This window comes from Corvus hawaiiensis, chromosome 21, assembly GCF_020740725.1.
Source record: "Corvus hawaiiensis isolate bCorHaw1 chromosome 21, bCorHaw1.pri.cur, whole genome shotgun sequence".
In the NCBI taxonomy this organism is placed as follows: domain Eukaryota; kingdom Metazoa; phylum Chordata; class Aves; order Passeriformes; family Corvidae; genus Corvus; species Corvus hawaiiensis.
Window position 1 is genome coordinate 2,852,041 of NC_063233.1, and position 26,936 is coordinate 2,878,976.

The 26,936-nt window shown below is 57.0% G+C and overlaps 2 protein-coding genes across 12 annotated transcripts; one reads left to right on the forward strand and one right to left on the reverse strand.

The window, feature by feature from the left end:
* Positions 1–568: 568 nt before the first annotated feature.
* Positions 569–17,643, forward strand: EGFL7 (EGF like domain multiple 7). 11 transcript variants are annotated; one of them, XM_048325444.1, is made up of 12 exons: positions 570–730; positions 5,159–5,227; positions 5,358–5,469; positions 5,589–5,808; positions 10,180–10,348; positions 11,887–12,009; positions 12,163–12,275; positions 12,889–12,984; positions 14,235–14,399; positions 15,230–15,294; positions 15,579–15,735; positions 17,365–17,643. In XM_048325444.1, the coding sequence occupies exons 5-12, from the start codon at positions 10,269–10,271 to the stop codon at positions 17,385–17,387; spliced, it is 822 nt and encodes a 273-aa protein (XP_048181401.1). In that variant the 5' UTR covers positions 570–730; positions 5,159–5,227; positions 5,358–5,469; positions 5,589–5,808; positions 10,180–10,268; the 3' UTR covers positions 17,388–17,643. The 11 variants fall into 11 exon arrangements, with proteins under 11 accessions (XP_048181398.1, XP_048181401.1, XP_048181404.1 ...); XM_048325447.1 differs by lacking the exon at positions 5,589–5,808; XM_048325443.1 differs by lacking the exon at positions 570–730 and adding an exon at positions 3,203–3,291 and having other exon boundaries at positions 5,358–5,808.
* AGPAT2 (1-acylglycerol-3-phosphate O-acyltransferase 2) lies at positions 16,559–26,578 on the reverse strand. Its single transcript, XM_048325452.1, has 6 exons — positions 26,339–26,578; positions 22,661–22,794; positions 22,069–22,244; positions 21,807–21,902; positions 20,252–20,324; positions 16,559–19,791 (listed from the first exon to the last, which is right to left on the reverse strand). The coding sequence occupies exons 1-6, from the start codon at positions 26,524–26,526 to the stop codon at positions 19,640–19,642; spliced, it is 819 nt and encodes a 272-aa protein (XP_048181409.1). The 5' UTR covers positions 26,527–26,578; the 3' UTR covers positions 16,559–19,639.
* Positions 26,579–26,936: the final 358 nt, after the last annotated feature.

Sequence of the window (26,936 nt, forward strand, 5' to 3'; positions counted from 1 at the left end):
GTGACAGGGGTGACAATAACCTGAGCACAGTCTTGTAACCCAAATTTCAGTGGGTCACAAATACCCCAGAAGGTGCTCCACTGGTGGTCAACGTCAACATGGCCCCTCTTGAGGAGATGGCCACCAGCCCTGCCCTGCTTGGCACAGGTCCCTGGCGCTGTGGGGGTCCCCAGTGTCCCCCTTTGAGGGGGAATGAGAGGTGGCTGCAGTGGGAGCTGCCAAAAGGTGCCCCGGTGAGGCGGGAGGGTGGCGGGTCCCACCCATCTCAGGCCTGGTGCGAGGTTCGGGAGGGAGCCTGGGCGAGCAGCCCTGGCCCTCCCCGTGTCCCCAGGGACTCGTGGCTGCCTCCTCTCCGTGTCAGCCCCCCGTGTTCGTCCCCCGGTGGGCTCCGTGTGGGGGTCCCGCCCCGTGGCCCCCTCTCCCCCTCGGGGCGGCCGTGTTTGTTCTCCTCGCGGCGCCCGTTATCAGCTCACAACACACACAGGAAGTCCTGTCTGGGATTGTCCATCCCCGGCCTGATTTATACAGGAAGAAAAGCATAAAAAGCCGCCCTTCCACCTCAGCAGCCATCTCCTGCCTGTGCGCGGCCGGCGGCCGGCCATGCCGGGGCCACTGGGACCGTGTCCGGGGCCGCTGGACCCGGGGTGGCTGGGCAGGGATGGCCATCGAGAGCCACCAGGGAGCACGGCGGGGCTGCTCCCGGCACGGCGGGGGCAGCGGGGCACCCAAGGTACCACAGAGCCACAGCGGGGATGGGATGGGATGGGATGGGATGGGATGGGATGGGATGGGATGGGATGGGATGGGATGGGATGGGATGGGATGGGAAGCTGGCACTGCGGGCATTAGAAGCGCATCCTTGCGAGCTCTGAGTGGGTTTTGCCCCTCCCTCGTGCTGGTGGGAGCCTTGGGGACGGTCGAACAGCCAGCACGGAGTGAACAGGGGTGTAAAGCATCCCTTGGAGCACGCAGGGGTGTGTGAGGCAGCCTCCACCTGCTCCCGGCGAGGCTGGATCCGCTGCCAGCCACGTGCTGAGCTGAGTCTCCAGCTCGGCTTTGCTCTGAGCAGAGCCCGGCCTCCAGCGCTGTTATTTTTAAGTCACCCCACTGGCACTCGGGCTGTTTTCGCGGGGAGGAGAAGCCAGCGGGTAAATTTTACCTCCTGTGCATGCAGAGGCTGTAAACACTTGCACGAATTCCTGTGAGATAGCTGGAAATTCTTAGCTAATCTCTTTTCTTTCTGTAACTCCCTCCCTTTTCCCTCTGCCTCTTCTCTGGATACCTCTGAGACATCCCCATCCTCCCCCCTGTTCTCCCAGCCCTCTGCTCTCCTCACTGCGCTGCCCAACTCATCCCCAGCCCCGGGTGGGATATGGGGCAGGACAGGGATGTGGGCAGGGACTGTCCTGGCTGTCCCACCAAGGCTTGTCCTGACTGCCAGCCGAGCCTGGGTCGGGCTGGGTGGGCACACCAGGAGCTCAGCAGAGCCTCCCAGATTTATAACCACGGAGCTGGGTGATTTTCATGCTGTTTTCCTGTGGGTCTTGCTGTCCTGATCTGTGATGTTGCACAGCGTAGGCAGGAGGCTTTCCAGGGTGTTTTGGGATAAAGGAATAGCTGGGATGCCCAGGCACTGTCTGGCTGTGCAGGAATACGGAGCAGAACCACGCCAGTGAAGGGCTCTCGGTGGAAATAATGCAGCACATTTTTTCCCAGGGTGCAACATTTATGGAATCAACTCACTGAGCAGAGGCTCAAATACAGAAAGAAACAACAAGGCTTTGTCAGTGATTAAATTAATTTCAAGCTGGATTGGGAAGGTCTGGCAGTGCTTGGGAGGCTGTGGAAGGCCGTTGTGGCTGGAGCTGGAGCATCCTCAAAAATCCACCTCTGGGCAGCAGTGGAAAACACGGATCTGCCCCGGCAGATTCTCACTGTTCTTCCCTGTGATCTGCCGATGGAGCTACTCCCCCCTCTCTGCCGTTCCACTACCAGCTCTCCCAAGTTTCCCTGGAGGTAAGGAAGCGAAATTGAATCTGGTCCGGAGGCTCATCTGAGCCCTTTCCCAGGCTCTGCTGCTGCAGATGCGGCTGGCCCGGGGTAGGCAGATTTACAAACTGCAACAAATTGGGGTAAACGAGCCTGCCCCACAGTCCCAGCAGCAGCAGGAGGGCTGGGAGAAACACCGGGGAAGAGGTCCCAGACCAGACAGGGAAACAAAAGTGTCTCTGCAAGGAGAAGGGGGGGGATCAGAACTGTTCTTTCCTCTCTCCCAAAGTGAGCCCCCGGATCCCCGTCCTGCCCACAACCTAGGGCAGGTTCCTGGAGCTGGAGATTTTCTCCTGGAAGAGGAGGATAATCAGAGAAAAAATTCCTTGTGTGAAAGGCTCTCTGTTGAGCTGTTCCCTGGAATGGGGAAGGGGCTGAGCCGTCCCACAGCTCCCAGCTATCCCACCACACTTCCCATGTGCTGATTCACTGGGAAAGTGGGATGGGGGACCACTGCAAATGTTTTGGCAGGGAAATTTCACAGAAAGCCACAAAATTCAGTTTATTCCTAGGTGGGATGAATCATTTCCCCGTTTTTACACTGTAGCCATTGCTGCCTCCTCTACATGTAAATAAAAATTCAAGTGTGTGTGTAAGGGAAAATAAAGCTGGCTATGGGATGGTGCCCTGTTCCTGCATTTGCTTTTGCACAGCTCCAGCTCCACTGCTGGCTGTCCCCATGGGCACCTGAAGTCACAACACACCGGTCCTGAGACAATTAATGCTTGTGAAGTCCTTACTCAGGCCAAAAAAAAATCACTTTGTGAGGCTCAGGTCTCGGTTTTAATATGCAGAGTCCTGAGCCACTGGTGACAGCAGAGCGAGAGTTATGGGTCAAGTCCTTTTCTTGGTTTGACCTGGTTTTATCCCACTGCCATCAGTGGACTCCTCTAGATTTCCACTGAGATAACTGGTGTGCAGCTGACGCAGCTGAGAACAATATGGGCCAGAGTAGAATAGGGGGAGGTCATTTTCCTCACAGAGCTCTGCAGAACAGGGGCTGCTCCAAAGCTGAAACTGAAGGGTAAAGTTTACAAACAGCTTCATGAAAAGCCTGAGAGGAAGAATTTGTCCTAGAACAGCAAAAGCCATTCCTCTTTTTTTCTTTTTTCCTTTTTTCCTTTTTTTTTTTTTTTTTTTTTTGGTTGAGAAGCACCAAAAATTCCCTCTTGCTTTAGCAAGTGCTTCCAGTTCTGTGCCAGACCCCCGCGGAGACCAGTGAGAGCCCATTGTGCGCCGCAGGTATGGGGTCAGCCACGGCTTGTGGGGAGCTGAAAAGTTTTGCATCTGTATGTGTGTCACTGTCCTGCCTGTGTCCCCATCCATCTGCCACTCCAGCACCTCCAGCCCCGGTTTGGGGAGCGCTCGTGTGCCTGGGCACGTCCTGTTTTCTGTGAGGGGGCTGGAAGTGCTGCTCTCTTCAGAGCAGGCTCCTCATGTGGGACTTAAGTGCTGATTTATTAATTCTCCTCTGTTAATCTTTCCTTTTCATGCCCCCAGCCCCAGATACCTCACACCCTCCAAGTTCTCTCATCAAACAGGGAAGTGCTTCCAGCCCTCAGCTCCAGCCCTCAATCCACCATGGATGCTCTCAGGGGGATTTTGGATGCCTGGGCAGGTGCAGTTGGCTTGGCAGGCTCTAGGAAATAGGGAGGTGGGTGAAAATCTTACCTGCACAGCCAGCCTGGTGCTCAGCCTGAGCCTTGCTCCAGGCCAGCACTCACCGTCCCTCCCAGCTCACGCTGGTGGTAAAACCAGTGGGAGACAAGGAGGTTTTGACATTGTTAAATCTAAGAGGGAGGTTGGGCAGAAACGTTTCTCTGCTGGCCTGGAGACAAGCATTAATATTGGATGTTGTGGGAGTACACTTCTGGTGTGCAGAGGAGAAAGCTGTGGGAGAAAAATGTAAAACATCGGGCAAGGGAGGACTTTGAATTCAGGCGGCCGTGCAGGCAGGAGCCAAAATCCCCTGCTGCCTTTGTCAGGAGCTCATCACAGCGACATTAACAGCACCAACAGATCTGATCTTCCCCCACTCTGAACTGGCATAACTCCTCTGCTTCCAAGGGAACTTTGCCAGGCCTTGTCCTGGGGGATTTCCCTCCCAGCATAATGAATATTAGCACAGAAGACACAGAACCCTCCCTGAGAGCGGAGGATTAAATGCTCTTTTAATGGGCTGTATGCAGTTCTTTAGCAGCTGACACGGGCACTTGCTTGAGCAAAGATTTGACCCAATAAATGGAACTGGAAAGGAAACATTTTGCAGTTAAAATACCGGCAGAATTTTAAAATGCTCAGTGCGCTTTGGGAGGAGCTGCCTATGGCTGAGGAGGCTCCAGTGGAGTCCCTGGAAGGAGCGTGCTTGGTCCTGTGCTGGGTGGTGGTGTCCTGTGAGGAGCTGAAGGATGGGTCCATCCTCTTCCTCACCATCAAATTCACACTTGGAATCCCAGGGATTCAGGCAAAGGTTTCCTGGGCAGTGAGGGATGTTTGTCCTTAAATGAGGGTAAATGGTAAAATGCAGTGTGACGGTAAAATAGAGTGTTGGGGAACAGCAGATGGGACCACAAATCAGGGAGGTGAGCTCATTTACACCTGGGAGAGTGTGCCAGGTGCATCCTGTTCTCCTGGGTTCTTGGAAAATCCCAGCCTTGAGCACTGGCAAAACTACTGGAGGGGATAGATCCTGTCCAGCAAATCCCTTCAGCAGCTCAGCCCCTGCTCGTCCCCCGACTTGCTCAGCCCTAAAAGGTGCAAAGGCACCGTGGGTCTGCCTGGGTTCCCACTGGGATCACAGCAAGGTGAGGGAGGATCAGGGCCATAGGATGCTCCTAAAACACCCAGTGTGGGATGGGGATGGATTTCCTCATGCCCTGCCACGGGTGTGACAGTGTCTGTGCCTCTCTGGCACACCAGCGGTGTGAGCGCAGTGCCAGAGCCACAGGGACTCTGCGGCCACCACCCTGCTCTCATCCTCCACCCCGCTCTGCGGGGATCTTTGGGAGTGTCCAGGGAACACCAGGTCCATCGTGGGCAAGGGCTGGGTCACTGCTCTCTGCCTGCCTGACAAAGGGAGGGTGACACTGGGCTTCTTCTGTCCTCACAGAAAGAAACCAAGATGCTCCTCAAGGAAAGGATCCCTGCCCAGGACACCTGATGGAGCACCGCGGATGAGGTGAGTGTCTCTGCTGCAAAATGAGATCCTGTGCTTTCAGTATGGCCACCCAGAGAAGCTTTGGCTTCCACATGCATTTTGCAGTTATTAGACAATAATTCAGGCTCTGTTCATCTCCCCCGTACACCAGAAAAAACCCGGTGACACTCTCTGCATAACGAGATAATTACTGTGCCTCCAAGGCTCTGGGGAGAAGTTGCCTGTGCTGATGAAGTTAAGGGAGCTGAAGTCATTCCCCAGAGGTAGGATGGGTCCAGAGGGTGAACAAACCCGTGTGAGATGCTGTGTAACATGGAGCTGCACTTCCACCAGCGCCAGCAAGCCTTTCCTTGCTGTTGGGACGGATCTCTGTCTCCACCAGCACTTCCCAGAGAGGATTCCCCTCATTCCCTTCTCAAGGAGGATCCCACCGAAGCTCCTTTTACATCTGAGAGCCCCAAGCACCCAACAGCTTCCCCAGAGGGTGCAGCACGGCCCGAGACAGCTCCAGTTCCATCAGCAGCCCCAGCGTATCCCTGAGGAAATAGAGGGGATGGGCCAGTGATCTCAGTTGTTCTTTTGGAGCCATTATTGTTGAACTGGTAAATATTTCCTTTAAATGCTTACATGATTTCCAAAAAATTTACAGAGCTTAATGGGAACAAATATTCCCAGGGGGCTGTATCCTGCCATTCATTTGCACATCAGATCCCTGCTATCTTTAAGAATGGTTCTGTGCATGGGCAGGCGCCTAAGTCATTGGAAAAACAATAACCCTCTGTGCTCTAATTTTCCAGACAAAAATGTAGACAAAACAAGTGGCAATTTGGCACAAACCGAGCTGCTTTGATAAATAACTGGGCATTTAAAAGGAGAAGCCTGTAGGCAGCTGGGATCAGGCTGCCTGAGCTGTCCCGGGGCAGGTGTTGGGCGGCCGGAGCTGAGCCCTGCGTGTCACCCCGGGGAGTCTCTCGGGGTCTCCGCAGCTGGGGGGCCTTCCAAGGAATTCCCTAAGCATCCTTTAGGGCTGGCTGGAAACCTGGCGGTTCAGCACCGGCTCCTGCAGGACTCGGCTGTTGCAATGAGCTCAGGGGGATTAACGGGGCACAGCGGGAGGGGCTGGAGCAGGTCTCTAACCTAGGGAGAGGTGGTGTCTCCCCCTAAACTCCTCTGTGCTCGTGGTGGGGAGTGCGGATTTGGGCAGTAATTTTTTAGTAAAGAGAATTAAATTGCCCTGGCCACTGCGCTGGTGATGGACCATCCCCCGGGGAGTCTGAACACCCCTGGGCGAGGGGCCGGGGCTGTGCCGGCATCTCTCGCTGTTAATCCGCTGCCCACCCAGGCGGGCTGGGCCATTGGGGGGCCGCGTGTCCTCGCAGCGTGGGGCACGTGGGGCCGGGCTGTGGGGCTGGGGGCTCATCCTGCCGGGGGGTCACCAGGTAAGGCTGCAGATCCACCCAGGGCGGGGGTCTCCCGCAATCCTATCTCCATCGGGGCGGTGCGGCAGCGACATTTGGGACACAACACCAGCGTGTCCCCTCACCCCGGGCTGGGCTTTTCGGGGGTCCTGCCCTGTCCCCGCATGACTGCCCCGCGGGACCCGGTCCCTCCGGCGGTGCTGCCCTGTCCCCGCACGCCTCCCGGAGAGCCGGGGGCAGGTGGCGGCCGGCGGGGGCCGGCGGAGCGGGGGCAGGCGGAGATCCCCGGGCCCCGGCGCTTCCCCCCGGCCGGGAGGCTCCGCTTTCCTCCCCGCCGGGAGCTCATTGGGCCGGGGCGGAGGGACCGGCTCGGGCCGGGGGAGGAAATGCGCGGGGGGCCGCGGCGCGGCGGCGACTCCGCGGCTCCGCCACCGCCACCGGTGAGTCCCGGCGGGCGCCGCCCGGGGCTCGGCACGGCCGGAGGGGGCCCGGCCGCATCCCCCGGCGGGCAGGGGCGGGGGACGGGGCTGCCGGCGGAGCGGGGCTCGGTACCGCAGCGCGGGGGGCGGCCGGGGGGGGGCCCTGGGCCGGCGGGAGGGCTTCGTCTGCCCCGGGGGCAGCGCTGGGTCGGGAGCGGGGCTCGGGCTGCTGCGGCCGCGGGGAGCATCCCTGCGCTGGCCGCCGCCGCGCCGCGTCCGGCAGCCCCTCGGGACACCCGTGTCCCCGCAGCCCCCCGGGACACCCGTGTCCCTGCAGCCCCTCGGGACACCCTGTCCCTGCCTACCCCCGGGGCACCCACGTCCCCGCAGCCCCCCGGGACACCCTGTCCCTGCAGCCCCTCGGGACACCCACGTCCCCGCAGCCCCTCGGGACACCCTGTCCCTGCCTACCCCCGGGGCACCCTGTCCCCGCAGCCCGCTGCATGGTAACGCTGTCCCTGCAGCCCCCGTGTCCCCGTGCCCCGCCGGCCAGTGCCGCAGCCCCCTCCGCGCTGCCACCGTGCCCGTGTCCCGCTCCATCCCGCCCGCACCCCGCGGTACCGCATCCCAGCCTGCGCAGGGAGCAGTTGGAGGTGTCTGGGAGGGAGAATCCATCCCCCCGCGGCTGGGGCTGACCCTCTCCGGGAGGGTTTGGTTCTGAGGGCACAGGCCGGGTTTGGAGCCGCGGTTTCACCTGCAGAACCAGGCCAGGCTGTCTGGAAAAGTGCAGCCGCGGCGGTCCCGGGAGGGTCATCGCATCCTCGCCAGGGGCTGGATCCTCTCATCCCTTTGCAGCCAGAGCACGATTCCTCCTGCTGCCGTCAGCTGGAGTTTTAGTCCTGGTTCCGTAGGCAGAGCTGGACAAAGTGCTGCTCACCTGCACCGTGGGGTGTGTTTCCCTCGGGTGCTGGGGCAGCTGAGGCAAGAGCAGACTTAGGAGAATTTTGGGAATGGTTCTGGCTGGTGGGAGAGGGACCCTCAGACTCGCAGGAGCACGTGGCCAGCCAAGGAGGCTTTGCTGACCCCTGAGACATAATTTCACTTGCCAGACCACGGGGCTTCACCTCTTCATTTGAGAGGCTTGAAAGGCAGAGACAAAAAAAGTACTTTTTTTCCGTGAGCATAAAAAATGTTTTCCTTAAGTTCTAAGCATAGAATAGATGGTGGCAACAGGTTGGGGGATCTTCAGCAGCTTTAAAGAGGTTGATTCTCATGGTTGCAACCCATGAAAAAGACAAGTTTAGGCTATCTTATTTTCTACTTTTACAGCTTTTTCTGGCATGAAGCAACCATAATTTTATGACCCAGAGGGATTCTCTGAGCGCTCGAGGTAGGGCAGTGCTGCTCCAGTTCAAAGTGAACAAACAAACTGTCTGTATTTTAGGCTCATGCCCTCTGTTTCTTGCCGGCCCCACAGCGAAAGCTCCCATGGCAGCCGCGGGAATCCTGTGGGAGGATGGAGACGGTTGGCAGAGTTTGACTTACAGACTTCAGGAGCAGCACTCAGAGCCTGGGGATCTGGGGTTGTAGGGAAGTTTTGTGTCCCAATACAGCCCTGGGAAAAGCTGGAGGAGCAAAGGGGAGCTGGTGTGTGTCTGTGCGCCAGTGTCCTTGGAATGTCTCCAGGAGGACTGGAGAGAGGGAAATCTTCTCCACTATTTTTGAAAAAAATTTCATGTAGGACAAGCACGATTTGCTTTTCTGATGGTGGAGGTACCATAAATTCATCATTAGGAAATTAAACTCGTGGCTGTGTTTGAAGGAGAATGGAGGACTACAGGCTTTAAAATACCAAAATCCTCCTTCCATCCTCAGGGCTGGGCTTGCATGGAAATCTGCTAGGATATTTGGTATTGAGGGGCACGAAGGCACCAGGCTGGTTTCTCTCCAGATGTGAATCTCCATCTCTCCCCACCTTGGATTCACCTGTACTAAGGAAAGGATGATCCTGAGTGCTTTGGAGAAGGGCTTGGAGACCTGCAGGGCCTGCAGATTTGCCACGGTTATTTGTACCAACCTGTCTCAGAGTTGGGATTTATCCCAGTGGAGTTTGGGGATCAAAATGCAACTCTGCAGTCCAATCCCACCCCACAGCACTTGGGGATTTTATAATATTGATTTGCAGCTCACCATTATCTGCAGTCTCAGAAGGAGATTTCTTGTTGTGTTGCCCCCCCTTTCTGAAAGTTTAGTCAGAAGGGCTGATTCTTTCTTCAACTGGTGCATATTTAAGGTGGGTTCCTTTATTTCTTCCTCCTTCAGCTGCTGCCATCCGGAGGCCAAGTGGTTTGTTTAAATGAGATGCTGTTTAAATTGGATATTGTTACTGACCCTCTTCAGCCTCGTTTCGTATTTGTCCTCTGCTAGAAAATCAAAACCTCTCGGTTTTTGCCTCAGAACTGACTCTGCAGATGGCACATATGGCCCTTACAGCACTTTTCTCTGTCACGAATTTGTGTCCTAAAGAGAAGAAGATCAGATTTCAGTGTGTTGTGTGGTGGGAAAACGCAGCTTTACAATGCTGTGTGCATTAAGAAATGACAGGCCATTGTTTTGCCCTCGCTGCCTGCAATTGGCAGCAAGTTTCAGGCAAAATATGTCCCTTCCCTGCCCCTCAACACAGAGCTCTGCAGCCTTTGATGCCCTGAGAGCATCTCCAGGCACCCCCTGGGGTAAATCAAGAATAATTCCTGAATTATTATTGTGCCACGGGGATGAGATGAGCGGGGCAAGGTGGGTTAGTGCCTGGAGCAGCTCCCACCTTGCCAGGGGTTTGTCCCATGGCTCTGTCAGATGTCACCAGCTGGGGAGGAACACCTCAGAGAATCACACAATCACAGAATGAACGAGGTTGGAAAAAACCTTTGAGATCATCAAGTCTAACCTATGGCCCAACACCTCCTCATCACCTAAACCATGGCACTGAGGGCCACAGCCAGGCTTTTTTCAAACACATCCAGCGACGGTGACTCCACCCCCTCCCTGGGCAGATGATTCCAGTGCCCAATTGCTCTTTCAGTGAAGAATATTTTCCTGAAATTTCCTCATGTTCACAGTGCTGCTCTCCTGCTTGCAGGGATCCCCTCTGAAGGACAAGCCATGCAGTAGCAGCCAGCACATCCCACGGACGAGCGGGACCCGGTGGTGCCGCGGGAGGGACGGGACATGCAGAGCCTCCTCTGCCTCCTCTGGGGACTCCTCCTCATCCTCAGCACCACCGGCACGGAGGGCTTTGCCCGGGCAGGGTAAGGCCCCGTTTTATCTGCACCTCTCAGGTGTGTCCTCCACCCGTCAGGGTGAGGCACATCCTCTCCGGGGGAGGAACTGCCCTATGTGGCTCTCTGGGCTAGTGAGGAGATGGAAAAAGCTCTCCCAGGGCAACCGGGGCTCAGCAGCCCTTTGCTGGTTGTTTGCTTTGTCACTGAAGCTAAAAAATCTCTCAGAGGAAAGTTCCCAGCTCTGTTTAACTCCATGCAGGGACACAAAGACACTCTGGGCTTTTTGTCTGGGAGAGTCAAAAGCTCATCAGGCCCTGAGCTGCTCAGGAATTGTTACTGTTTCTTGCAAGCACATCCTTCATGAAAATGTGTGTAAAATGCTGCTGGCACACAAATCAAGCCTTGTGAACAAGCTGTCATTGGAGGATGAAGTTTCAATCAGAGGAGGATGCAGCTCCCAGCTCTGATGGACATCCAGGGACACAGGTGTGGAAAGCCCCGGGCTCTGCTGGATGCTGCTGGGGCCCATGGTCCTGCAAGCCCAGGAGTGGCAGCTCCAGCAATTCCCCTTTCCCTTTCTGGGAAGTGGGTCTGGGAGAACTCCCTGGATCCCAGCACAGCCTGGGCAGGAGCAGCTCAGCTCCTGCTGGGTCTCAGGAAGCCCAGAGCTCAGTGCCCCAGTTTCTTCCCAAGCAGAGAGGAGCTGGAGCTCAAAACCCGCCCCCAGACACAGCTCACATTTTCTACAAAGTTTGTTTTTATGCTGAAATGCTCCTCCGGCGTCAAACCTTTCACATTCTGTCCAGGACTGAAACCACAAGCTGAATTCCTCGCTCACACGCACAGGCTGCAGCTACAACTTTATTTTGAATTTTACAAAGCAAACAATTGACATTTAAAAATTGCATCTTCTATAACATTAATCATGGGGCTGAGAGGAGTTTTCTGGAGTTAATGGAAGCCATCTGATGTCCATGCTAATTCCCAGGCTTTTTATTTTAGTTTCTAATTTAGATGGGAGGCTGAGACAAGTAGATGGGTTCCTCAGTGGGACTGACCTGCTTGGGCTGGAAATCGTTGAGAAAAAGGATGTTTAACCAAGACCACTTTAGCTGTTAACCTTGGGAAAGTTTTTGCCTGGATAACACTTATCTTAGGAAGGCTGGGGAGTGCCTTTTATCCAACCTCTACTTTTTTGTTTGCGGTGAGCCTGACCCTTCCTGTGAAATCATTAATTTCTTGGTGACCACAGGGGCATCCGTTTCAGGAATGCAAAAGTCTCAGAAAGGAAAGATGGGCCCAGAAAGTGAGTGATTTTAGGGGAAGGGAGACAATGAATAGAACGAGTAAATCATCCCTAAATCTGGGTCCCGACTGCTCCCCCGGGACTGGGGAGGAAGTGCCCGCACAGCTCACAGTGCTCCAGAGTTGTGTCACTGATCTGAAACAGCTTGAAGTGGCTCTCCAGGTCACTGGGGCAATCAGCCACTGCTGTGCACTAGCCGTGTGCAGAGAGGGGTGCTCGGGCCGTGTCCTGGCTGTGGGACTGACAGCTCTGTGCTCAGCCGCAGGGTGTGCGCCGCGGGGCTGCCGAGCCGGCTGAGCGCCCACGCCGAGTCCCACGTGCAGCCCGTGTACCAGCCCTACCTCACCACCTGCCAGGGCCACCGCCTCTGCAGCACCTACAGGTGAGCCCACCTGCCTGTGCCACGGGGGCTGTGGCAGCACAGATCCTGCTCGATCCACAGGGACGGGGATCCCAGCCCCTGGAGTCCCCTGGGCTGCTGTGGGAGCGGGACAGGGGTTTGGGGCACCCAGCTCAGCCCATCCTTGCCTTGCAGGACCATCTACAGGGTTGCCTACAGGCAGAGGTCCAGGCAGCTGCCTGAGCCCACGGCCTCGTGCTGTCCTGGCTGGAGCAGAGCGAACGGCCACACGCTCGGCTGTAACAGAGGTGAGGAGCTGCTGGGTCACCCCGGTGCCACTGCCCATCCCCAGACCCTCCATGTCCCTGGAGGAGGCCCCAGCACCACATCTCTCCTTTACCAACCCTCTGCCTGTCAGGTGGATTCTCCCTGAATTAATTTTTTAGCATCACAGCCAAATGTGGTTCAATATCTGATTAATTCCCAGCTTTTCTCTCTGCTGCCTCTTAGGCCTTTTTACTTTGGGATCACTTTTCACCTTTATGGTTACCAGAAGATAAATAAAACGAGTATGTCCTTTCCATCTAAATCAGAAGGAGCAGATGAGAAATGCTTTCAGGAGTTAACCAATGCAAACCACAGCAGCAGCCAGTCTGTCCCCAGAGGAGCTCAGAGCGTGGCACCAGGGGCTGCTGCCGCCTGTTGCCCTCCTCCTTCCCATCTGTGCTGCCTGCAGGCCCCTCAACTTCTTTCCAGGTCCTCTTCCTTCCACCCATCCTGAGCCCTGTTCCCCCTGGGCAACTCAACCCCATTGTGTGGGGCTGGTGTGTTTTGGGGTGTGCACACACCCAGGCTGGGAGGGAGGGTGCTGGGCACCCCCGGAGCTGCTGGGTGATGCTGTGCTGGTGTTTCCTCTCACAGCTCTGTGCTGGGAGCCGTGCCAGAACGGCGGGAGCTGCGCCTTCCCCGGGAGATGCTCCTGCCCACCCGGCTGGATGGGCCGAGCCTGCCAGACAGGTACTGGCCATATCCCCTCTGTCCCTGCTGCCTGTGTCACACGTGCCCTGCTGCTGCTGGGAGAGCTTCTCCTGGGAGCATCCCAGCTGCCATGGGGCTCTGGGTGTCCTCTGCCCTACTCGGTGGGGACAGGGACCAGTGCTGTGCCTCCTATCAGACCTTGGGCCATGTCTGGTGCTGCCCCTCTGCGCACACGCGCACACCTACTCCAGGAAAGGATGGGATGCGTGGCTCCCAGGGGAGTTCTGACCTCCCTTTGGCTGCCTCAGTGCTCCCAGCCCTCCTGTGCAGCTCTGGCACCCCCATTTTCTCTGCCTGCTGCTCTGTGCTGGGTCGGTGTGAGCAGAGCTGCGAGCAGGCCAGCAAAAGCCTCTCTGCAGCACAGAGCCCTTGTGGGGCCGGCCTGAGATCCTGTGTTCATGATCATCCCTCCCAGGCTTTGTAAACTCTTGCTGTAAACTAAAACGCCCATTTACTGCAGAGACTGAAAATCCTTAAACCAAAAATATCCGGGGGTGGAGGAGAAGCCTGGTGATCTCCAGGCTCCTCTCCAGCACAGGAGCAGCCCGGTGCTCCTCACAGCACAGGGAAATCGGGCAGCATGATGCACACCAGTGCTGCAAACCCCTGCCACGGCATTTCCCAGCTTTTCCCAGCTTTCCAGCCTCCCATTAGGCAGAGGAGGAGTGTGTGGCATTGACCCGTGCTGGGCCAGGCAGGGCTGAGCCCATCGCTGACAGCTCCAGCTCCGGGGGAAAGGATTTTCCCACTGCCTAAAACAGATTCGCCTGGGCGTGGGAAGCGCTTCAGCTCCTTCTGCTTTGTGGGAACAGCTTTAACAACTCCCCCGTGTCAGGAGAGGTTACTGGGTTTTGTACACACTTGAAAGGCTGATAGCTCCTCGCCACAGCTGGCTGGAACCAAAACCCCGGCTGTAAATCCGGGATGAGAGCCGAGCGCTGCCTGCGCCCGCCTGGGCAGAGCTGGGACGTTTCTGACCACAGCTTTTGCTTCTGGCTCAGTTGTGGGGGGAGCAGAAGGAGGGGAGGAGGCCAGACCCCCTCCAGCTTAGGCCAGGTTTATCCAGGGCTGTCCCGGGCACCGGTGGTGCTGAGACACCCAGAGCTGTGCCCGGCACAAACACCAGCTCACGCGGGGGGCACTCACTGGCGTTCCATTGCCACCCTGTGCCTAAGCCACCTGCGCCCTCACCCTGTCCCCATCCTCACTGAGCTGTTCCTGTGTTCCAGACGTGGATGAATGTGCCAGCCAGAGCCACGGGTGCAGCCAGCTCTGCATCAACACAGCCGGGAGCTTCCACTGCGCCTGCTGGGATGGCTTCAGCCTGGCTGCCGATGACAAGGGGTGCCAGCCCCTGGTGCCAGTGCCTGGGACAGACACCCCCAGCCAAGCAGGTAACCTGTCCCCACATTGAGCACCAGCTGCTCTGGGCCTTCCGTGGGAGCTGGGGTGATGCTCAACATCGCAGGCTGGAGCAGCAGGGGCAGGAGATGGGAGAGGGGACAGCAGCCAGAACCCCTCAGCTTCATTCTCTCTGACCCAGGAGTGCTTCTCCCACCCAAACAACTTCCCCCGAGCACAAATCCGTCTGTGACAGTGACAGGGCCTGGCTGTGGCTGGAGGTGTCTGGGATGTGTCTGTTCCCTCTGTCATCATCCTCACTCCCGCAGGGCAGGTCCGGAGCCACGAGGAGCGGCGGGCACCGCTGGTGACGGCCCATTATTACTTTTGGTACGCGCTGTGACACTTCAAACTCGTACCGTGAGTAATAATGCGCTGTGGCCAGCACGGGCAGCACACAGCAAACATCCGGGACAGCAGGGACCCACCTGCCTCTACCCCTGTCCAGGGCCCTCAGAGGGGACAATCCCTTGTGCCCACCACGGGACAGGGCAGAGCTGGGTGTTTTTTGGCAGCACGGGCACAAAAGGCCAGGATCCGCCAGATCTCTTGTCCTTTAATCATCACGCCACCGCCTGAAACCCTCCCCACTTCGTTGCAGGTGCTGCAGCAGCAGGAGCAGCCTGTGCCTTTAGCAGCTGGATGAGATTCCAGCAGGTCCAGCTGATGCCCTGGGGGATGATCCCAGTGGGGGCAGACCCTGGGGGTGGAAAGCAGCAGAGCTTGGCCAGAGCCCTGCAGTGACGTCTCTCTCCCCAGCAGTTTCCACCTCACCTCAGCAAAGGGCTTTTACTCCCTGACATTCCCCTGGTCACTTTTTCAGGTGCCTCCAGTGAAATGAAGGAAGAAATGAAGGACCTGAGGAGCAGAGTAGAAGCGCTGGAGCAGGTGAGTTGCAGCACTTCCCCCTGCCCTGTTCCTGCTCAGCCCAGCTCCCACCCGGGGCTGTTTGCAGCCAGGGTTTCCCTCCTCCCTGGCTCTATTTTTAACATCCCAGCAGCAATCCCAGCTGTGCTCCCCGCCGCCAGCAGCGCCCGCCCCGTGGCTTTTCCAGGCCCACAGCCCTTTGAACACAACCACAGCCCTGCAAGCCCTCCCTGGCGGGTGCTGCATCCCCCTGGGTGGTCCTGCTGGCTCAGGGGACGCGCTCACAGCTCCCCTTCTCCCTGCAGAAGCTCCAGCTGGTGCTGGCCCCCTTCCACAACCTCATGCCGCCAGAGGATGTCGGTGCAGACCCCATCAGCCGCCTGTCCCACTCCCTCCAGCAGTTGGACAGGATCGACTCCCTGAGCGAGCAGATCTCTTTCCTGGAGGAGCGGCTGGAGACCTGTAAGTGCCTGGAAAAAGCAGGGGTGGAGGATCTCCCTCCAGCCACCCTGGCCACGGGGAGCAGATGTGGGCCAGCGAGATTAGTAACACATATGCCACTGTTAATCTGGATCTGCCTCGAGCTCAGCAGCCTGTAATTAATAAAGGATGAACACAAACAGCCCATTAGCTTCATTTCAAAGCTATTTCTATGGCTGCACCATCTGACTGCCCTTGTAGCAGCCAAAAACTGTAGGATTGGCACATGGAAACGTGGCTGTGGGGCAGAGCTGAGGGAGCCACTGGGAGCAGTAGATCACGTGTGGCAGGCAGCACCTCACCCACCGCTGCTGTCCCTTCCTGGTAACTCGGTCCTTAGGCGAAGGAAATTAACAGTCCAAAAAGTCAATCAGGGAAGTTTAGGGAGCATGCAGAAGTTGGCAGATTTACGAGCGTGGGAAGTTTTAGGCATTTCTTCTGGAAGCTTACAGACCAGTAAGGGCACCAGAGAGGGTCTCCAAAGTAGCAACTGAGGAAGGGACCCCAGTGAGAGCTGTCATGTGTGAAATGGCTGGAGGTGGGGGGTCCTGCCTGGTGTCCCCAGCACAGAGTGGGACAGCATCCCCTCGGGTCCCTGTGGTGCTCACCTTGACTCCAAGCAGAGCACAACCACATAAACAATTCATTTTGATAGGCAGCTCTTCACAGCTCATTTCCCCATTAAATAATTCCAGAAACCAGGCATGGCTGGGATGTGCAACAACAGCTTGCTGAGTCTTGGAAAGACTCAGGAGAAACTGGTTCAGGGCATATCCAGTCCCAGTTCAGTGCTTACAGTAATGGCTGAGAGAGAAAAGAATTCGAAGAACTTGTTTGAAGACAAAATAGCTGCAAATAGACACTTAAAAAGCATCTCAGAAAGGGGTAATTACCAGAACCACTGAGCTTTCCAGCAGGCTGAGTTTTCTAGTAGTGCCCTGCACATATTATTAGTGACAGCACAGAGGAATGTGAGCAGTATCACAAGGTAATGTGGATTCATTCCAAGGGATGACTCCAAAGTCCCAAAATTAATTTCTGCCTAGTCTGTTCCAGCAAGCAAAACCTGTTTGTGTCTCTTTTCATGGTCTTGCAAGTCCCTGTAGAACACAAAGGTGTCCTGTCATACTCCAGCAAGCCCTGAGGCTCACAGGGCATCCCATGGAGTAACTCGGCCATCCCTGTTCTGTGCCCGGTGGAGCATTTCCCAGCTGAGTGCTACCCTACAATGGCACTCCCGACTGTGTGCAATGACCAGAAAACCCATTTTCTCTTCTTTAAACCATCAGCAAAGGCACCAGGTCAGAGCTCTTTAAGCCATAACCATTTTGGCCCCTCTAAGTCTGAACTACCCCTGATCCAGCACAGACTGTGACTGGGTTTGGGGACATTGTGCACAGGGGCCAGGCACAGACTGTGACATGCCAGAGAGGTGAGAGTGACACTCCTGAGTGTGGGGGAGCCAGCCTGGGGTTGTTTGGCAGAGGGAAAGCAGCAAGTGTGGGTGACATTCCCAGAGGTTAAGGTCAGTCTCACTCTGCCTGGGAAAGACACAAACCAAAGCCAGGCTAATGATGTTGCTGAATTTATTTTTGTTTCCCATCTTCCCAGGTTCCTGCAAGAATGAACTCTAGCAGAGCACCTGAGGACCTGGAGCAAGCTGAGTGCACGCACAGCTCTTACCTCCCTCTCCAGCCCCAGGCTGGGATGAAGCCACTCCATCTCCAGGAAGGCACAGGGTGGCAGGAGAAGGCTGGGTTCCCATCAGCACCTCCATTGTTCTCTCTTTGAGTTCACCTCACCAAAGGTCACGCAGCTCCTTCCAAACCAGACTCTGAGCCCTCTCCCTGCTGGAGAGGCAGCAAATAAATGCCTTACCTCGTGCCATGAGTGCCTGGCTGTGCCAGACTGGCTGTGTGTGAACTAGGGGGTGTTCAGCTTCACCTGGCTTTTCCTTAGCATTATCCTGGGCTAACATGTCCCAGGGCTGGCTGTGCTGTCTGCCCTGCAGAGCACAGGCCTGGCCCGGGCAGGGCAGCTGCCTCCCCACACTCCCTGTGCTTGCTGTCACATGGAGAAGGTGGGGACAAGTCCCTGCAGCCCCAAGCCAGGTGTCACAGCAGGGGCAGGTGGTCCCTGCAGAGGTACCGCAGAGCTGGGTACAGGAGTGGGTGCCCATCCCTGCAGCTCCTGTTCTGCTCTCCAGGAGCCCAGGAGCTGGGATGGTGCCTGACCAGGGAGGCTGGGTGAAGCACAGCCCTCCTGCCTGGGCAGCAGGGTGGGGACAGGGACCCCCACTGCCCCTCCATCACCAAACCCACCCCCTGCAAGAGCTGAGGGCTCAGCACCCCACATCCTCCTCCCTCCGCCCCCACACAAGACCAGGAGGCTCCTTTATTTAAATAACCAAAAGGTGGAATTTCTTCCTTTTTTTTTTGTAAAGCACATGACATTCTTTGCCCAATTAAAAGTGAACAGCAGACAAGTGCACACAGAGGCACCGCTCTCTCCTCCCAGGAGGAGTCAGACATGGTTCCTTTCCCCAGGAGCCCTCCCAGGGGAGGGTGTACCCTCCATGACAGCCCTTTTATCTGCCACTCTCACAAAGTGCTGGTTTGGTTCCCATCCTCCCACCCCGACCCTTCCCATGCCCTGAGTCTGTACTGTAAGGCCCCTTCAACAAAGCCCCTGCCAGCACCAGCTCGGCCCAAGGGCTCCTTCCAGGGAGCTCCCTGCCTTTCCCAGCTGAGGCTTTGGCCCCAAAATGCTGGACAAACACAACTCCACCAACACAGGCTGCAGGAGCTGGCTGTGCTGGTTACCTGAGTAGCCCCAGGTGGCTTGTCCCAAGGTCCCCCTGTGCCATGAACAGGAGAGCTAAAGCTACAGGGACCATGGACCTGACCCAGCCTCCGAGGGCATCTACATTCCACAGCTCCCGGTGAGGGATCCAGGAGCTCTGTTGGTCCATCACCCACAGGGGAACCCCTTTTATCTGACTGGGAAAGGGGTTTATGTCCCCCAAAGAGGGAGGTGAAGCCTTCCAAGCCTTCCCAGCCCCGTTCCAGCTGCAGCTCGCCCACCCTGTGGCTCTGCAGGGATTTTACAGGCCTCGGAGAGCGGCAGCTCCGCCTTGCAGATCGGTAGAGACGCGGGACAGGCACCATCTTTCGGTCAGTGCTGACCATGACAAGTGACAAAACGAGCCCGACAGAGCCCTTTGCCTCCGTAAGGGGCACTGCAGGCACCGGGATGTGACCAGGCTGAGCCACCACCACGGCAGGGAACTGGCAGCAGTTACCCAACGTGATGCTGTTGTGCCACAAGGGCATCTCGAGGGGACAGGCCCGTGAGTCCCACTGGTGGGTGGCAGTGAGGACACCACACTCCTAGCGCTGGTGTAAAGCCAAAATCTGGATTTTCACACAGTTTTCAGCCCTGTTTGAGCATCAAGGGTGTGCTGATACTAACTGCTGCCTGGTGGTTTCCACCTGGGACATCACAGGGCCAGGCCAGCACGAGCTGAGCCTGCAGGAACACAGGGGCTGAGGCAGAGCTCAGGCTCCAGTCAGGTTTTTGCTGTCACCCCGTGCCAGCTGCAAGAGCTGGGGGAACTCACCTCTCTGGTCATTGAGCCCTTTGGTAGCACAAGTTTGATGCCTGAGAAATTCAGAAAAAGGAGACAGTTCAAAGTGAGAAAGTGAACCCATAAGAGAAATCCACTCAAAGGGGAACCTTAGTGCTGGCTTGACACCCTGTGTGTGCCAGTCCGTGGTGTTCCCAGAGTCAGAAATCACTGCAGAAGATAAGAAGGTCCTTCAGTATTTGGCAAGAACAGATAGGTCCCTTGAGCCACCACCACACGGTGACACCACTGGAGAAGCCTCTAAGATGAGTCCTTTGCCTGGCTTGGACGGCCTGACAGCCTGAAGAAGGTCTCCCTCATGGTGCTGAAGCATCTGTCACTGAGCTCCGTGACATCGTCTGATGTCAGCCCTTTGGTCTCTACTGGAGGCAGAACCTCAACCTTGATTTTGCCTGGGGACAAGAGAGGAGCCTGTAAGAAACTCACACACCACAGGAGCTCTGTTCTCTGCCCTGCTCCCCACCCTGGACAGCCCCAGCACAGCCCTCAACCCCTCCCAGGGCTTCAGGCAGCCACCCCTGGAGCACAGGCAGAGTTAGATCCCAGCTCCAGCAACTGTGCCACCCCCAATAATCCCCCTGTGCCCCAAACTGCCATTCCAGCCAGAGCCTGCCCAGAGCAGGAGAGGTGGTAACTGATTTTTAATGAAAACATCCCTCAGTGTATTTAATTACAGCCTTTCCTGAGTTAACCCAGCCCAGGCTCTGGTGCCAAGTGCTTTGAACTGCCTCCAAACATCTCCCAAGCAGGGCTCCTCCTGTTCACACCAGCTCTGCTTCTCTCCCACACCCTTGTGAACCAGATCTCCACACAGGACAACAGCAACCCTGTCTCCAAGTGACTCTTTGTTACCTGATGTAAATAGCTTCGTCTTTGGGTTATAGAAGGTGGTGAAGGAGGAGTACACCACAGGGATCACTGGGACCTTGGGGAAAGGAAGAAAAAGAGGAGTTAGTGGCACTTCAGCAGCTCAGGGCAGGCCAGAGACAGGCAGTGAATCCCCCACAGCAAAGCTGGCCTGGCCTGGCTCTCAGACACACAGGGCACACACAGCCCCACAAACAACACCCACTTCCAAAGGCTGGAACAAGCAGGAGTCAAATGGAATCAAAACCACTCCGCAGAAATGCAGGGCACAGGGATACTCAAGGAAACAAGGCCAAGTTCCACTCCAGCCTCAGCTCAGCACTGGCTTTTAGGGCTCCTCATCCCAAGTGAGGCTTCAAACCCCAGGTATTTTCTGTCCTGCAAACAAACACTGCAGGATGCCTGTTCTGACAGGCCTTGCCTGCTGTACAGGCACGTGCCTGGGGCAGGGCAGCTGCTCTGCTTTCAGTTTCTAAGAAAAGGAGTCACCAGTTGTTATCAATTGCTCCCGGGGAAGCTTCAGACAGACACAGGGCCAGGAGGGCAGGCAGAGTTGCTGTTCCAGTGCTGGTAACACAGCCAGGATCTACAGGCGGTGACTCAGGGGGGTGTAGCAGAGGCAGGGAGCACTTCCATGTCATCCTTTCCTCCCAGAGCTGCCAGGCTCTGCCTTGGCTGCATCACCCAGGCAGGAATGGGGATGCTACAACACAGGCTACACCCTGGACTTGGCCAAACGAACCCAGCGAGAGAGCTGGCACCTCTTCCCTTTCCCAAAATCCCTGCTGTAACACCTCTCCTGGGGAAACCAGTTTTCCCTGAGGCTTCGAGTCATCCCTGGCACACTGCCCCAGCACCCTGCCCAGGCAAGCACCCTGCTCCTGAGACAGCTCTGGCTGGCTGAAGCTGTTTGCCTGCTCCCTCACTAACTGCTCATGGATGCTGTCATTTTGGAGAGAAAAGACATACCAAGAACTGCTATATGGCTGTGAGGGAGGCAGCAGCTATTTGCACACTGAGCAAGCCTAGATGTTGCTCTAAAGCACAAGAATTAACAATCCTGAATCACCACTATGCTATTGCAAGCTGGGGGATTGAGAAATGAATCAACAGCTTTGGGTTTCCCCAGGAAAGCACCCAGTGGGCTCCCTGCCAGGAGCAAGCTCTGGGCTGCAGCCATGCCCCCAGGAACCCCTGGTCACAGGCACTGCCCTGCCAGGCTGCCAGGAAAGCCTGGGATAGGGATCAAGTGTGCCTGTTCCTCACACTCCTCCCTCCAGAGGGGACACCAGGACTGGGGTGGGCAGGAGAGGACAGGGCAGCTCTTCACGGTCTGCAGCCACTTATCCCCAGAGGGAATGGAAAAGGCTCTTGGCTGCTGCTGGGCAGCACTTCTGACACCTAACGGTGGCTTACCTGAGCAGGTGTTACCTGGGAACACAGCTCACCTGAGAGCAAACAAGCCACACACTGCATGGCCAGCGTGCAGCGCCACTGCAAAAGCACTCAGGGTTCCCATGGGGGGGCAGAGCACCATTACCTGTGCCTGGACAGCGAGGTGAAATGCTCCTTTCTTGAACGGCAGCAAATCCCCAGTGCAGTTCCTCGTGCCCTCTGGGTACACCCACACCTTCACCTGCACATGGAGAGACAAGGCTCTGCTCCAGAAATCCACTTGCAGTGCTGGGAGACACCAGCCAGCTCTGCCGAGAGCTGCAGGCAGCTGGAACTCCGGGTGAGCCAGCACCAGGAGGGCCACAGTCCCCCCATGCCACCCCACCCAGCTCCACAGTGACACTCACGTTGTCAGCCACCATAGTCTTGGCCACCTCTGACATCACCATCTTGGCGCTGCTGGTGCTCTTCCTGTTGATGAAGATGACGCCGCCGAGGTAGATGATGAGCCCCACGGTGCCCATGTACATCAGCTCCTTCTTGCCCACCTGGACACAGTTGTCGGGCAGGACCTCCATCAGCCCTAATGGGACGGCAGAGGGCAAGATCCAGCAGTCACTCCCCCTGCCTGCACTCAGGTGGGACAAGGACAGGGGACCTTGTTTGTCTCCTGGCTTCTGAGAGCAGGAGGCTTGGCACACAGCAGTTAGTGGGGCAGGGTGGCTGCAGGTGACAGCAGGACCCCTCAGAGGCAGCTCATTCCCCAGCTCCACAGAGCTCAGCAGGGCCACTGACACACATGCTGGGCCAGCACCTCAAGGAAAGCATTACCTGGGGGGCTACACAGGTGTGGGATTGGTCAGAGTGACAGGAGACCCTTCCCACAACCAGCACTGATGGGGAAGCTGCACCAGGGGCTGCTTGTCCAGGAGGTACAAGCAGGACTTCTCCCAATGGTGAGCAGGAGAAATCTTCCCTCCCCTCCCACCAGTTCCTCACCCATCATGTCGAGGATGCTCTGATGGTTGGACACAATGATAGCAGGGCCCTCCACCTTGAAGTTCTCCAGTCCCTTCACCTCAAACCTCAAGCCAAAGAAATACTTGAAGGTCCTGACAAAAGCTCTGATGATTCTGCAGAAGAGAAAAGCAGTCAGCAGCAGGGCAGGGAGGTGACAGGGCCTGCTACATCCAGTAGGGGCAGAAGGAGACAAGAGCAGCTCTGGGACAGAGAACCTCTGGTCTTATTTGCCCTGTGATCCACCCAGGTGTCTGCCCTGCATGGTACCACATCCTCCAGGAGTGCTGTTCATTTGCCCTGTTCAGTGCCATGGTTCTGGGCTGGTGTTACCAGGCTCTTCTTCCTGCACTCAGCAGGGCACCACAAATTGCTCAAACAATTCTGCCAGGAACTGCCACTCCCCAGCACACCCAACACCCAAGGAAGGCTCTGCCAGTTCTGTTCCTTGCAGTGCTGGAAGATGCTGCTGAATGATAGAAACAAACCTGGGGTGCCATTCCCTCACAGGGGCCCAAGGAAGGCAGGGAGTGAAGGTGAGAAACACTTCCCTGAACAAGGCAGAGATGCAAGCAGCAAACAGGGTGCTCCCCACACAGCTTGGCAGAGGCTGGGTGCCCCCAAGCAAAGCCATCCTCAAGCTTTTGCCTGCCAGTTCCCTTTCCCAGTGGAACTACTGGTCTGACAGAGCTCCCAGCTTTTCCCAGCTGGGAGACTCCAGCAGCTCCACTCAGCCATGCCAACACTGCAGCACATTTCCATGCCCTTGTCAGCCCATGGGAGCAGGGCCCATCTATGCCACCCCCTGACCTGGGGACTTGGGGACCCTCCAACTGGGCCAAAGGACACAAGCAGAAGCTGGCAGAACACAGGGGCTATTTTGGGCAGGGGAGCAGCCATTTATCAGGACAGGTGGCAGAAGAGCCTGCATGTGAACAAAGCTCCCAGGAACAGCCACCAGCTTGGCTCTGCTCATCCCTAGAGCTGATTCCAGAGCTGACCTGCCCTCCAGCAAGCACCTGGATGTCCTGCCTCAGGGGCACCTGGCAGACAGGGGATGAAGCTTTCCTTCCTGCAGCAGGAGACTGAGGGACAGTGTCAGCTCTGTCCCCACCACGGGGTCCAGCTTGGGAACTGTGCAGCACCATTCCCCTGAGAAGCATCCTTGTCACTCAGGTGGGAGGTGAGCACCTGGACAGCATCTCGTCCTGGCTTGGCAGCAGCTTCCAGCTTCTGGTCTCTGAAAGTCTCCACAAACTCTTGAGCCACAGGACTTTCCCCAGCTTGCTCCTACCCACAGCAGGGTTCACATCTCTGTGGGGTATCCCCCCATGCAGACCACCCAAGCTCGCGGTGACACTGGAGCTTGGGCCAGGCCAATGCCCCGAGGTGACACTGCTACCAGTCCTCATTTCAACTCGCTGCAAAGAGCCACACCCAGGGAGGTGCATGGAATGCGGAGTTCCCAAGCTCCACAGCCCGCTCCAAGGTTGCAGGGGGGCAGTTCAGGTGAAGAGACGGGGTTACAGGTGAGAAAAGGCAGGGTGACACAAACCAGTGAGGTCATGGGGGATGCCAGGCCACCAGGGTGACCTAAATCACACTTCTCCTCCCTTCTGACTGCCAACCAAAAAAGAGGTCATCGCTCTGGAAGTCACAGTGCTCACTGGCTGCCGAGAGAGGCTGGTTACACATTACTCAAGAGCAACCATCCAGCTTCCTCCTGCCAGCCTGGAGCCAGCCTTTCCTTGCACAAGGTGAGGCATGAGCCACTGAAAGAGGCAAAGGGGCAGAGCTCAGAGCAGGCAAAGAAGAATGGGGTGACCAGCAGCCCTGCTGGGCTGGCCACGTCACCCACAGGGTTAAAGGATGGATCCAAGTCCCCTCCGACCCCACAAGAGGCTTCTCTGCAGGAATCAATGATCCAGACGTGGAGCAGCCACAGCTGCAGAGAGCTGTAAAACCAGTGCACTTATTGCCAGGCACAAGGAGCACAAAAATGACCGGGAATGTGACTTTTCAGTGCATCCCTAATGAGTGTGAAGGCCAGCAGCCCGCAGATTCACACGCTCTGCTCCACGGCCAGCCACAGAGGCTTGCTTAGGATACTCTGATTTTCAAGGACTACTGAAGTCTGCTTACCAGATTGGAAGGTCTTGCAAGACGTTTCACCAGAGATAAACAGTTCTATCTCTATCAGACACCCTGGGTAACCTCTTCCAAGTCACACCAGCTTGACGCTGGAGCCAGCAGCACAGCAAGAACGGGGTGTTCTGCACCACGCAACAACACCATTATCGCTGCCTGTCCACCAGCACATGCTCTGCTCCAGCCCTCTTTCCCAAGCTGGAATAAGCAGTCTGGGATGGTGGAGAAATAAGGAACTCACTGGACCACCTCAGCCACGGACCTCCCAGGGGCTGGGATACATCACCAGGATCTCCAGCCAGTGCCACTATGTGGAAACAACAGGCTTAAGTTACAGGAAAAGGGCAGTTGTGGCCAAAATTTAGCCCTAGGTTTCAACATGAGGAGTTATCCAGTATAAGTTCTTGTTCCCAAATATTCCTTGAAGTCTACAGAAAATTTAGATGGTTTATTTTTTGGGGGAAATAAAAAGATAGCGTTTCCATCACTGACATCATAAATTCTCCCAGCTGCAGTGCTGGCTGTGTGTTGGAAAGCTGCTCCAGAGTGAGCCAAGGCAACCAAAGCTGGAGAGAGAGGCAGGCTGGAGATCCCAGAGCAGACTGCTGGTCCCAGTGCCTGGGGCCACGGCACCAGCTGGGACGGGCAGGGCAGAGCCCTCAAGGCAGCACATCAATGCCCTGTGCCCACTCCCTCCACCCCGAGTCCTATGTGTGAAAGCCACACTGCAAAGCAAAGTCCAACTCCACCCGCTGAGATGCTGCCAACCTTTGATCTGAAAGGATGTGTCTTAAGGCTCTCCTTTCCCCTGAATCCATACAACCTGGCACGGACACAGTCAGCACAGGTAAAAAGCTGCCTAGGGAAGAGCAAAACCAGGAAATGAGCTGTCCTGTGCTGCCAGCAGAAGTGCCTGCTCTGCCCTTAGAATGTACCTTGGCATGGAGAGGAGGTGCTGGATGAGAGCAGCCCCTTGGCCACAGCCACGTGTGTCCTGTCAGGGGACACAGGGCCGGACAGCAGCTGCAGGAGAGCTGTGCCCTGGCAGCACATGGCACACAGCCTGCCAGCCTCCGCTCCTGGGGCAGGAAACACCCCGAACACAACCACCCAGGCATTACAATCAAAAAGGGCCTTCTGGAGATCATCTAAATCTGCCATGGCAGGGTCACCTACAGGCACGGGTGGGTTTGGAATGGCTCCAGAGAGGGAGACTCCTCACACTCTCTGGGCAGCCTGTTCCAGTGCTCTGCCACTCTCAACAAACACTGCTCTCCCGTGGCTTTCCCAAAAAGAGCCACCCACCACCACCTTCCAGGCACTTCATCCCCAAACGTGGCTCCCCGAGGGCTCTGCCATGGGCCAGGACAGCCCCCCCTGAGCCAAGAGGGGACTCGCGGGGCTGCGGCTGCCACGGATGTGACAGAGGCCGCCACCACCCCAGGGGCTCGGGGCAGCGGCGGGGGGTGACACCGCTGTCCCCAGCGCCCGTCCCCCCCGGTGCCCCCTCACCTCATGTTCTTGACGGTGCGGCCGCCGTTGACCAGCAGGCAGGCGGCGGCCGCCAGCGCCGAGGACACCAGGCACAGCAGGCAGTAGAAGCCGATGCGCAGCGCGAAGTTGACGGCGGGGCTGAGCTCCATGAGGACGTGGAGCAGTAGCAGCACGGCCGTGCCCCACAGCAGCCACCCCAGCTCCATGACGGCTCCACCCGCACCGGCCGCCACTGCCGCCTCCTCCCCGGGCAGCCCGTGTTGAGCCCGCCTTATGTGGGCGGCCCGGCCCGCCCCGCCGCTCCCTCAGCGGGGCGGGACCGGCTCGCAGGCAATGTTCCTTATGGAGCGGGGATTCCTCAGGCTGCAGGGCGGGCCGGGTGCCCATGGCAAGGGGAGGAGGGAGTTCGGTCCCTTCATGGAGCCCTGTGGGGGTTTGATACCCTCATCATGGAAGTTTGAGACCCTCACGGAACCATGTGGACTTTTGGGACCCCCATGGAGCCCTGGGGGCGTTTTGTCCCCTCATGGAGCCCTCTGGGAGGTTTGGGACCCTCATGGTGCTATGTGGGGGTTTGGTGCCCTCATGGAGCCCTCTGGGAGGTTTGGGACCCTCA

What these genes read in the sequence shown, in the direction of transcription:
- AGPAT2 (XM_048325452.1), bottom strand. Translation starts at nt 26,526, where the DNA reads ATGGAGCTGGGGTGGCTGCTGTGGGGCACGGCCGTGCTGCTACTGCTC. An exon ending in CGCACCGTCAAGAACATGAG is followed by an intron (nt 22,795 to 26,338) that starts GTGAGGGGGCAC and finishes TCTCTTCTGCAG; the next exon opens with AATCATCAGAGCTTTTGTCA. An exon ending in AGACTATGGTGGCTGACAAC is followed by an intron (nt 21,903 to 22,068) that starts GTGAGTGTCACT and finishes CTCCATGTGCAG; the next exon opens with GTGAAGGTGTGGGTGTACCC.
- EGFL7 (XM_048325440.1), top strand. Translation starts at nt 6,789, where the DNA reads ATGACTGCCCCGCGGGACCCGGTCCCTCCGGCGGTGCTGCCCTGTCCC. An exon ending in CGGCTCCGCCACCGCCACCG is followed by an intron (nt 7,065 to 10,179) that starts GTGAGTCCCGGC and finishes TCCTGCTTGCAG; the next exon opens with GGATCCCCTCTGAAGGACAA.